Consider the following 12532-nt stretch of genomic DNA (forward strand, 5'->3'; position numbering starts at 1 on the left):
AGACACACTCAACCAGCATGGCTACCACAGAATTCTGCAGCGATAAGCCATCCCATCTGGTTTGCGCTTAGTGGGACAATCATTTGTTTTTCAACAGGACAATGACCCAACACACCTCCAGGCTGTGTAAGGGCTATTTGACCAAGAAAGAGAGTGATGGAGTGCTGCATCAGATGACCTGGCCTCCACAATCACCCAACCTCAAACCAATTGTGATGGTTTGGGATGAGTTGGAGGAAAAGCAGGCAACAAGTGCTCAGCATATGTGGGAAGTCCTTCAAGACTGTTGGAAAAGCATTCCAGGTGAAGCCGGTTGAGAGAATGCCAAGAGTGTGCAAAGCTGTCATCAAGGCAAAGGGTGGCCACTTTGAAGAATCTTAAATATATATATATATTTTTTTTTTGTATATAGTTATACTATTTTGATACGATTCACTGCACTGGTGGATCAAGCTTGCAAATTAAGCATTTCACTGTACTTTGCATGTGACAAAAAAAATCCATGACAGTTACATATCGCAATATTATTTTTTGACAATATTATAAATCGATACTTTGACTGCAAGTATCGATTTGTAAAAAAGGTAGCGTTAGCTAGCGCTAGTCAGCTGTACATGTTCCATAATTCGGGTATTTTTTTTATCTTGTAACTACTTTTGTTTAAAGAGTGAGCCAACATGTTTTCAGAACTTTTATTCCAAGACTGATCAAAAGGTATTTTCTCATGCTCTCTCCTATCTCTCTGCAGCAGACATACAGTGAGCAATATGCTTGGAACATCAAATCGCAACAAAAATCACAGTATAGAATTGTAATACATATTGCATCGGTCCCAGGTGATTCCCAGCCCTACTTCCTAATAATTAAACTAGTGCCTAAATGTTTTCCAGACTATGAAATAGGATCCAAACTAGGATGTATGTGGTGTGATAATGCAGGCAGAAACCAAGATGGGCGTTGTCTATGAATAATCAACACTGCCGCTCTTCTTCTCTCGCGGCTACTATGCAAATGACAAGAGAATCATGAAAACCAGTTTGTTGGGGGATCTTTTTCCCATTTGAATACATTTCCTGCAGGACATTTGATTTATGGTATCAATTTGCATCTTATAATTGTTTGTTTTCCACTACAGCCAATAAAACAGCTTTGGAGAGCGACAGGGTGTTACCTCACTATTCGCTAACTACCTTTAGCGACTTCCTTGAGTTATGCCTCAATTACACAACACATTCTCTCATTGTAATGGATACTTAGCTAGAACCCTATTCATTCTCATCAAAACATTTCATTCTGTGCCATACTTACTCCTTTGTGTTCCCAAAACACAGTTGTAAACCAATTCACAAGTCATTAATTATGGATGGAGAGTCCCAGAGAGAGGCATTTTATTTCCACATACATAAAACATCATATAGGGTGATACCCCATCCGTCTTTAGTTTTTCACACACACACACACACACACACACACACACACACACACACACACACACACACACACACACAAAGTCACAAACACCCGCACGCACAAACACACACTTGGATCAAAAACAGGAAATCTGTGCCAGTAATGATTGATGTGAACAGCTGAATGGGACACCAACAACAAGGTAGCCTTCATTATCTAAATGGGGATGCAGTGTCCGACGCCATCCATCCATCACTCACATTCAGCAGATCAGACACTGTGAGACATCACTTCACCATCAGGGCCTGCTGAGAACTAGGCTACGTCCCAAATGGCACCCTATTCCCTATGTAGTGCATAACTTATGACCAGGTGCTGGTCAAAAACAGTACACTACATAGGGAAAAGGGTGTCATTTGGGACACAACCAGACTCTTCTAGGCGACACTGATGAATCAAGCTCATTAACTGGATTTGAACTGGGGATAGCAGTCTGCCTATATCCATTTTCCTCCAATTAAACTTATTATTGAAACCTTTTTGAGGCATAGAACATATACTTTGTAAACCTTTTTGGAACATGGATCATTGACATTTTAAAAACATTTTGGTACAAAGATCAGAATATCCTTTCTGCATTAGATTAGTCTCTTTTTTACCAAGTACCTGAGAAATAGCTTAATTGTGCCAACTGCAAATGCTACTGGCACTGAGAAGTTGATGCCATATTGAAAGAGTGGTTGCTTCCAAATTGGCATCATATTCCCTATTCCCTTAGGGCCCATAGGAGTCTGGTCCAAAGTAGTGCACTTTAAAGGGAATAGGTGCAATTTGGGACACAGTCAATGAGTATTTAGTACTCACCCTGAAGGACAGTTCCAAGTTCTCTCCTCCCCACACCTCCATGCCCATGTCATATGTGCCCAGGTACTCAAAGTAGGCCTTGCTCACAGCAAACAGTCCACCGGCCATGGTAGGAGACCTGAGAGAGAGAAAGCATAGTGGAACATGGAGGTCAGTACAGTGTGCAGTTAACAGTCAGAGGCCATATTAGAAGACGTTTAAAATAAATCTATTTCTCCCTTTCCTGAGGTAATCACTTATTTGTATGTGATTAGACCAAACTTAAGTGATTAGACCTTCTTCAAGGAATGAAGGAGAGAAGGTGAGATGCATTTCAAAACATTTTAAACTAGGTCAGAAAGGAGAGTATTTGGGAACTAACTATAACTTTTACAAAACAACTTCTCTTCAAAATATCTCCCTATATAATTTCCTCCTAAGAGGAGAGCCAGAGGTTGTTTCCCAAAAGGCACCCTATTACTTATCTATAGAGCAATACTGTTTACCAGGGCCAGAGGGCTCCCAGAGGGATCCTCCCAGAGGGCTCCCAGAGGGCTCCCATCAAAAGCAGTGCACAAAAGGGGTGCCGTTTGAGATGGGCCCAGAAATCCCATATGGAAAGAAACTGATGACCATAGAATTACTGACCTGATGGGTTCGGTGCGGGATTTGCGTTTCTTGCGGTCGACCTCAGGGAGGGAGTGCCACTGGAAGGTCAGCCTCCAGTCAAAGCCTCCGATCATGGGCTCATCTGTCTGCATGTAGAACTCAAACGAGTTCCAGTCGATGGTGTCGATCACCGGACACACGATGGTGCTCTCATTCTCTCCAATCCTGGAGGGAGGATAAGATACACAGCATGGTGTAAGAAAGGACTCACTGAAAGTCCCTGGAAGGTTTTCATGATGAGACATTCCCTCATTTACATGTGATGAAATTCACGTGCCACTATACTTGACCAGGAATGCCAATAGGCCAATCAACACTAGTCTGTTTTTATTGCCTCCAGAATGTCTTGTTGCTATGCAACCCTAATGACTATGTCCCCATCCCATTCATTGAGTATTGAATCTGTAATTGTAATCAAATTGTCAATATGCTGGCTAAGCGAAACACACCTCTCCAAGAGCGGCTCGATCCAGCCGGGGACACACTCGCAGTGACAGTCCAGGAAGGTCAATACGTCCCCTGTGGCATAGGTGGCGCCGATGAGCCTCGCCCTGACCAGCCCCTCCCTCTTGTTGGTGCGGATGAGGCGGACACGCTCCCAGTTACTGATGTACTGCTCCAGCTGAGACTGCAGATAGACTGGGTTTCACACAGAGAGATAGATGGTCAAGGCTTCTCACACACACACAGTATGCAGGCACTGTACTTCTAAAAACTCATAATTGATAGTATGGGAAGGGCATAGATCCTTACTTCCCAACTGTTTTCAAAAAGTTTATTTGCCATGTGCACAGGATACAACCAGTGTAAATCAGTACAGTGAAATTCTTACCTTGAGAGCTATTTCCCAACAGTGCAATGATAATAATGTAGACAATAATAGAAAATAGAACAACAAATAAACCGATCTTATCTTTGCACATTGACAGACCAACAGGCTCAGCTAAATTATTATTCAACTGCAATGGAAATGATAGTCCCAGTCTCCCTGAAGGGGAAGACACCATCAGTAGTGTTGATGACAGTGCTTTCCTCTCTCCTTATCATCAGTCTCTTGTATATTACAGTTGGTCTCAGAGGGCGGGGGAGAGTAAATTGACTGGTCTCAGAGGGCGGGGGAGAGTAAATTGTAATATGTGGTCATTTGATACTCAGAGAGAGCAGCTATCATGTCTGAGCATAGAATCGAATGAATAGAACAGACATCCCCCATTCAGGTCAATTATGCCATAATGAGTGGACTGGTGGCAATTTTGAATCATTTGGCTCAATCTATTTATGTGTGTGTCTGAGACAGCCTATTCACTGACACATACATTGAGACCTATTATATAATTTGTTTTTCCTGACCAGCGCCACACAAACACTAGAAACTCCACTTGTACTGACACTCAGCAGTGACTGTTGTCTCCAAGGAAGAATATGTCCTTTCTCTCTCACAGAACTCTCTGGCTCATCTCATCTCATGTCAGATATGTACAGATAAGCTCCATTGTTCGGCCTACAGCGTTACTGTTCTAAGTAAGGATTCTGTTCTGTATTACCGTCAACTTTGGGGAGAAACGCAATGCCTGACAAATAATAGCTAGGTATTCTAAGGTATCTTTTAACCTTTAACCTTTTATTTTACTCTCTAACTTGTGTTTTCTTGACATAAAGGATTGTTCATATAAAAACTAAGTTTATTAACCAGATGTTCACAAATTAAAATATGTTCTATAATTTTTTCACACTAAATAGACAACGACAAAGCACGAACTAACGCAAACCCCATAATGTTTGTAGAGGTGCCGACTAGGCTAACAGAACAGTAAACTGTGTAAAAATGACTATTAACTATCCCCCAAAAAAGACAACGACAAAAAAGCTCCGTCTCACCTCGGTCACTAAAGTCGTCTATGAGAATGATCTCCTTCAGGAGGACAGCAGGAGTGCTCTCCAGAACACTGTGGATGGTCCTGAGCAGGGTGGACCAGGCCTCGTTGTAGAACGCTATGATCACGGACGTGGTCGGCAGACGACGGTAGTCAAACTTCTTAGCTCTGCATCTATACTCAAATGAAAGAGAGAGATGTTGTTTATTAGGATTGCTTTCAGCCTATCAAAAGGCTAATCTTTTCAAAGTCCCTAAATAAAATGTAAAGATTAAGGGATAGGTAACAATTTAAGCAAAAAAGAAAAACATAAAATAACCCCTCCTATAGATGGATACAATTTAATGAAGCTGCCTGTTGAGGACTTGTGAAGCATCTGTTACCCAAACTAGACACTCTGATGTACTTGTCCTCTTGCTCAGTTGTGCACCGGGGCCTCCCACTCCTCTTTCTATTCTGGTTAGAGCCACAGAACAGCGCAAAGTGAAGGGAGTAGTAACCAGCGGTGTACGAGATCTTCAGTTTCTTGGCAATTTCTCGCAAGGAATATACTTCATTTCTCAGAACAAGAATAGACTGACGAGTTTCAGAAGAAAGTTCTTTGTTTCTGGCCATTTTGAGCCTGTAAATCGAACCCAAAAATGCTGATGCTCCAGATACTCATCTAGTCTAAAGAAGGCCAGTTTTATTGCTTCTTTAATCAGAACAACAGCTTTCAATTGTGCTAACATAATTGCAAAAAGGGTTTTCTAATGATCAATTAGCCTTTTAAAATCATTAACTTGGATTAGCTAACACAGTGTGCCATTGGAACACAGGAGTGATGGTTGCTGATAATGAGCTTCTGTACGCCTATGTAGATATTCCATTAAAAATCAGCTGTTCCCAGCTACAATAGTCATTTACAACATTAACAACGTCTACACTGTATTTCTGATCAATTTAATGTTACTTTAAAAATGGACACAAAAAAAAGTGCCTTTCCTTAAAAAACAAGGACATTTCTAAGTGACCCCAAACTTTTGAAAGGTAGTGTATATAGATAATGAATATAGAATATATATATGAATATAGAATATATATATATATATATATATATATATGAATATAGAATATATATATATATGAATATAGAATATATATATATGAATATAGAATATATATATATACACACACACATATACACACATACATACACACACACACACACACACACACACATACACTGCTCAAAAAAATAAAGGGAACACTTAAACAACACAATGTAACTCCAAGTCAATCACAATTCTGTGAAATCAAACTGTCCACTTAGGAAGCAACACTGATTGACAATAAATTTCACATGCTGTTGTGCAAATGGAATAGACAAAAGGTGGAAATTATAGGCAATTAGCAAGACACCCCCAATAAAGGAGTGGTTCTGCAGGTGGTGACCACAGACCACTTCTCAGTTCCTATGCTTCCTGGCTGATGTTTTGGTCACTTTTGAATGCTGGCGGTGCTTTCACTCTAGTGGTAGCATGAGACGGAGTCTACAACCCACACAAGTGACTCAGGTAGTGCAGCTCATCCAGGATGGCACATCAATGCGAGCTGTGGCAAGAAGGTTTGCTGTGTCTGTCAGCGTAGTGTCCAGAGCATGGAGGCGCTACCAGGAGACAGGCCAGTACATCAGGAGACGTGGAGGAGGCCGTAGGAGGGCAACAACCCAGCAGCAGGACCGCTACCTCCGCCTTTGTGCAAGGAGGAGCACTGCCAGAGCCCTGCAAAATGACCTCCAGCGGGCCACAAATGTGCATGAGATGAGATCCTCAGACCCCTTGTGAGACCAAATGCTGACACATGCACATTTGTGGCCTGCTGGAGGTCATTTTGCAGGGCTCTGGCAGTGCTCCTCCTTGCACAAAGGCGGAGGTAGCGGTCCTGCTGCTGGGTTGTTGCCCTCCTACGGCCTCCTCCACGTCTCCTGATGTACTGGCCTGTCTCCTGGTAGCGCCTCCATGCTCTGGACACTACGCTGACAGACACAGCAAACCTTCTTGCCACAGCTCGCATTGATGTGCCATCCTGGATGAGCTGCACTACCTGAGTCACTTGTGTAGGTTGTAGACTCCGTCTCATGCTACCACTAGAGTGAAAGCACCGCCAGCATTCAAAAGTGACCAAAACATCAGCCAGGAAGCATAGGAACTGAGAAGTGGTCTGTGGTCACCACCTGCAGAACCACTCCTTTATTGGGGGTGTCTTGCTAATTGCCTATAATTTCCACCTTTTGTCTATTCCATTTGCACAACAGCATGTGAAATTTATTGTCAATCAGTGTTGCTTCCTAAGTGGACAGTTTGATTTCACAGAAGTGTGATTGACTTGGAGTTACATTGTGTTGTTTAAGTGTTCCCTTTATTTTTTTGAGCAGTATATATATATATATATATATATATATATATATATATATATATATATATACACACAGTTGAAGTCTGAAGTTTACATACATCTTATCCAAATACATTTAAACTCAGTTTTTCACAATTCCTGACATTTAATCAGAGTAAAAATTCCCTGTCTTAGGTCAGTTAGGATCACCACTTTATTTTAAGAATGTGAAATGTCAGAATAATAGTGATTTTTTTCAGCTTTTATTTCTTTCATCACATTCCCCGTGGGTCAGAAGTTTACATACACTCAATTAGTATTTGCTAGCATTGCCTTTGAATTGTTGAACTTGGATCAAATGTTTTGGGTAGTCTTCCACAAGCTTCCCACAATAATTTGGGTGAATTTTGGCCCATTCCTCCTGACAGAGCTGGTGTAACTGAGTCAGGTTTGTAGGCCTCCTTGCTCGCATACGCTTTTTCAGTTCTGCCAACAAATTTTCTATGGGATTGAGGTCAGGGCTTTGTGATGGCCACTCCAATACCTTGACTTTGTTGTCCTTAAGCCATTTTGCCACAACTTTGGAAGTATGCTTGGGGTCATTGTCCATTTGGAAAACCCATTTGCGACCAAGCTTTAACTTCCTGACTGATGTCTTGAGATGTTGCTTCAATATATCTACATAATTTTCCTACCTCATGATGCCATCTATTTTGTGAAGTGCACCAGTCCCTCCTGTAGCAAAGCACCCCCACAACATGATGCTGCCACCCCCGTGCTTCATGGTTGGGATGTTGTTCTTCGGCTTGCAAGCCTCCTTTTTCCTCCAAACATAACGATGGTCATTATGGCCAAACAGTTCTATTTTTGTTTCATCAGACCAGAGGACATTTCTCCAAAAAGTATGATCTTTGTCCCCATGTGCAGATGTAAACCGTAGTCTGGCTTTTTTATGGCGGTTTTGGAGCAGTGGCTTCTTCCTTGCTGAGCGGCCTTTCAGGTTCTGTCGATATAGGACTCGTTTTACTGTGGATATAGATACTTTTGTACCCGTTTCCTCCAGCATCTTCACAAGGTCCTTTGCTGTTGTTCTGGGATTGGTTTGCACTTTTCGCACCAAAGTATGTTCATCTCTAGGAGACAGAACGCGTCTCCTTCCTGAGCGGTATGACGGCAGCGTGGTCCCATGTTGTTTATACTTGCGCACTATTGTTTGTACAGATGAACGTGGTACCTTCAGGCATTTGGAAATTGCTCCCAAGGATGAATCAGACTTGGAGGTCTGCAAGTTTTTGCAATTTTTTTTCTTGGCTGATTTATTTTGATTTTCCCATGATGTCAAGCAAAGATGCAATGAGTTTGAAGGTAGGCCTTGAAATACATCCACAGGTACACCTCCAATTGACTCAAATGATGTCAATTCCCCTTTCAGAAGCTTCTAAAGCCATGACATCCTTTTCTGGAATTTTCCAAGCTCTTTAAAGGCACAGTCAACTTAGTGCATGTAAACTTCTGACCCACTGGAATTTTGATACGGTGAATTATAAGTGAAATAATCTGTCTGTAAACAATTGTTGGAAAAATTACTTGTGTCATGCACAAAGTAGATGTCCTAACCAACTTGCCAAAACTATAGTTTGTTAACAAGAAATTTGTGGAGTGGTTGAAAAACGAGTTTTAATGACTCCAACCTAAGTGTATGTAAACTTCCAACTTCAACTGTACATACATACACACATAAGTATTATACATAATGATTGGAGCTGACTGCAAGACAGACCACACAATCAGTCACTCTTTGGAGCAGTGTACAAGTGACAGTTTGCTAGAGAGTTGCTTTGGTCAGTGCAGGAGAGGAGCATTTGGTCTCATTCCTGTGGGGGAGTTGTGGAAACGACAAGAAACAGAAATATGAGGGGAAAGAAATCACACCGACGTCCCACATGCCTGAGCCGTTCTCATAGAGAGACCAGAGGACAACGTGCCTGAGCCGTTCTCATAGAGAGCCCAGAGGACAACGTGCCTGAGCCGTTCTCATAGAGAGCCCAGAGGACAACGTGCCTGAGCCGTTCTCATAGAGAGACCAGAGGACAACGTGCCTGAGCCGTTCTCATAGAGAGACCAGAGGACAACGTGCCTGAGCCGTTCTCATAGAGAGACCAGAGGACAACGTGCCTGAGCCGTTCTCATAGAGAGACCAGAGGACAACGTGCCTGAGCCGTTCTCATAGAGAGACCAGAGGACAACGTGCCTGAGCCGTTCTCATAGAGAGACCAGAGGACAACGTGCCTGAGCCGTTCTCATAGAGAGACCAGAGGACAACAAATGGAGAAAAAGGAGTGATGAGAGGAGGAGATAGAGAGAACGAGAAAGTGAGGAGAGAGAGAACAGCGAGAAGAGCGAGAAAGAGTTAGACAGAGTGAGAGAGAAAGGGGGCAAGGAGAAGGAGAGGCAGGGAGGTAGGTAAAGAAATAGAGAAACAGAACTCAGGTTTCTGCACTAAAGGGGAAATTAGAGAAAGAATGGCATTTGAGAGCTTCAGCCAGGGACGGAGTGCCACTCTCTTCAGCCAGGGACGGAGTGCCACTCTCTTCAGCCAGGGACGGAGTGCCACTCTCTTCAGCCAGGGACGGAGTGCCACTCTCTTCAGCCAGGGACGGAGTGCCACTCTCTTCAGCCAGGGACGGAGTGCCACTCTCTTCAGCCAGGGACGGAGTGCCACTCTCTTCAGCCAGGGACAGAGTGCCACTCTCTTCAGCCAGGGACAGAGTGCCACTCTCTTCAGCCAGGGACAGAGTGCCACTCTCTTCAGCCAGGGACAGAGTGCCACTCTCTTCAGCCAGGGACAGAGTGCCACTCTCTTCAGCCAGGGACAGAGTGCCACTCTCTTCAGCCAGGGACAGAGTGCCACTCTCTTCAGCCAGGGACAGAGTGCCACTCTCTTCAGCCAGGGACAGAGTGCCACTCTCTTCAGCCAGGGACAGAGTGCCACTCTCTTCAGCCAGGGACAGAGTGCCACTCTCTTCAGCCAGGGACAGAGTGCCACTCTCTTCAGCCAGGGACAGAGTGCCACTCTCTTCAGCCAGGGACAGAGTGCCACTCTCTTCAGCCAGGGACAGAGTGCCACTCTCTTCAGCCAGGGACAGAGTGCCACTCTCTTCAGCCAGGGACAGAGTGCCACTCTCTTCAGCCAGGGACAGAGTGCCACTCTCTTCAGCCAGGGACAGAGTGCCACTCTCTTCAGCCAGGGACAGAGTGCCACTCTCTTCAGCCAGGGACAGAGTGCCACTCTCTTCAGCCAGGGACAGAGTGCCACTCTCTTCAGCCAGGGACAGAGTGCCACTCTCTTCAGCCAGGGACAGAGTGCCACTCTCTTCAGCCAGGGACAGAGTGCCACTCTCTTCAGCCAGGGACAGAGTGCCACTCTCTTCAGCCAGGGACAGAGTGCCACTCTCTTCAGCCAGGGACAGAGTGCCACTCTCTTCAGCCAGGGACAGAGTGCCACTCTCTTCAGCCAGGGACAGAGTGCCACTCTCTTCAGCCAGGGACAGAGTGCCACTCTCTTCAGCCAGGGACAGAGTGCCACTCTCTTCAGCCAGGGACAGAGTGCCACTCTCTTCAGCCAGGGACAGAGTGCCACTCTCTTCAGCCAGGGACAGAGTGCCACTCTCTTCAGCCAGGGACAGAGTGCCACTCTCTTCAGCCAGGGACAGAGTGCCACTCTCTTCAGCCAGGGACAGAGTGCCACTCTCTTCAGCCAGGGACAGAGTGCCACTCTCTTCAGCCAGGGACAGAGTGCCACTCTCTTCAGCCAGGGACAGAGTGCCACTCTCTTCAGCCAGGGACAGAGTGCCACTCTCTTCAGCCAGGGACAGAGTGCCACTCTCTTCAGCCAGGGACAGAGTGCCACTCTCTTCAGCCAGGGACAGAGTGCCACTCTCTTCAGCCAGGGACAGAGTGCCACTCTCTTCAGCCAGGGACAGAGTGCCACTCTCTTCAGCCAGGGACAGAGTGCCACTCTCTTCAGCCAGGGACAGAGTGCCACTCTCTTCAGCCAGGGACAGAGTGCCACTCTCTTCAGCCAGGGACAGAGTGCCACTCTCTTCAGCCAGGGACAGAGTGCCACTCTCTTCAGCCAGGGACAGAGTGCCACTCTCTTCAGCCAGGGACAGAGTGCCACTCTCTTCAGCCAGGGACAGAGTGCCACTCTCTTCAGCCAGGGACAGAGTGCCACTCTCTTCAGCCAGGGACAGAGTGCCACTCTCTTCAGCCAGGGACAGAGTGCCACTCTCTTCAGCCAGGGACAGAGTGCCACTCTCTTCAGCCAGGGACAGAGTGCCACTCTCTTCAGCCAGGGACAGAGTGCCACTCTCTTCAGCCAGGGACAGAGTGCCACTCTCTTCAGCCAGGGACAGAGTGCCACTCTCTTCAGCCAGGGACAGAGTGCCACTCTCTTCAGCCAGGGACAGAGTGCCACTCTCTTCAGCCAGGGACAGAGTGCCACTCTCTTCAGCCAGGGACAGAGTGCCACTCTCTTCAGCCAGGGACAGAGTGCCACTCTCTTCAGCCAGGGACAGAGTGCCACTCTCTTCAGCCAGGGACAGAGTGCCACTCTCTTCAGCCAGGGACAGAGTGCCACTCTCTTCAGCCAGGGACAGAGTGCCACTCTCTTCAGCCAGGGACAGAGTGCCACTCTCTTCAGCCAGGGACAGAGTGCCACTCTCTTCAGCCAGGGACAGAGTGCCACTCTCTTCAGCCAGGGACAGAGTGCCACTCTCTTCAGCCAGGGACAGAGTGCCACTCTCTTCAGCCAGGGACAGAGTGCCACTCTCTTCAGCCAGGGACAGAGTGCCACTCTCTTCAGCCAGGGACAGAGTGCCACTCTCTTCAGCCAGGGACAGAGTGCCACTCTCTTCAGCCAGGGACAGAGTGCCACTCTCTTCAGCCAGGGACAGAGTGCCACTCTCTTCAGCCAGGGACAGAGTGCCACTCTCTTCAGCCAGGGACAGAGTGCCACTCTCTTCAGCCAGGGACAGAGTGCCACTCTCTTCAGCCAGGGACAGAGTGCCACTCTCTTCAGCCAGGGACAGAGTGCCACTCTCTTCAGCCAGGGACAGAGTGCCACTCTCTTCAGCCAGGGACAGAGTGCCACTCTCTTCAGCCAGGGACAGAGTGCCACTCTCTTCAGCCAGGGACAGAGTGCCACTCTCTTCAGCCAGGGACAGAGTGCCACTCTCTTCAGCCAGGGACAGAGTGCCACTCTCTTCAGCCAGGGACAGAGTGCCACTCTCTTCAGCCAGGGACAGAGTGCCACTCTCTTCAGCCAGGGACAGAGTGCCACTCTCTTCAGCCAGGGACAG

The 12532-nt window shown here is 46.2% G+C and overlaps 1 protein-coding gene across 3 annotated transcripts in view; it reads right to left on the bottom strand.

Moving 5' to 3' along the window:
- LOC120022435 (polypeptide N-acetylgalactosaminyltransferase 4-like) overlaps window positions 1-12532 on the bottom strand; it is a 45474-nt gene that overhangs the window by 13967 nt on the left and 18975 nt on the right. For all 3 annotated transcript variants that reach the window (XM_038966332.1, XM_038966329.1, XM_038966330.1), the window contains exons 3-6: window positions 4801-4970; window positions 3372-3561; window positions 2902-3087; window positions 2275-2392 (exon numbers count right to left, since the gene is read on the bottom strand). In XM_038966332.1, the coding sequence (XP_038822260.1) occupies window positions 2275-2392; window positions 2902-3087; window positions 3372-3561; window positions 4801-4970 (664 nt within the window). The remainder of the gene's footprint in view (window positions 1-2274; window positions 2393-2901; window positions 3088-3371; window positions 3562-4800; window positions 4971-12532) is intronic.

The sequence above is a fragment of the Salvelinus namaycush genome, chromosome 27, assembly GCF_016432855.1.
Source record: "Salvelinus namaycush isolate Seneca chromosome 27, SaNama_1.0, whole genome shotgun sequence".
NCBI lineage: Eukaryota > Metazoa > Chordata > Actinopteri > Salmoniformes > Salmonidae > Salvelinus > Salvelinus namaycush.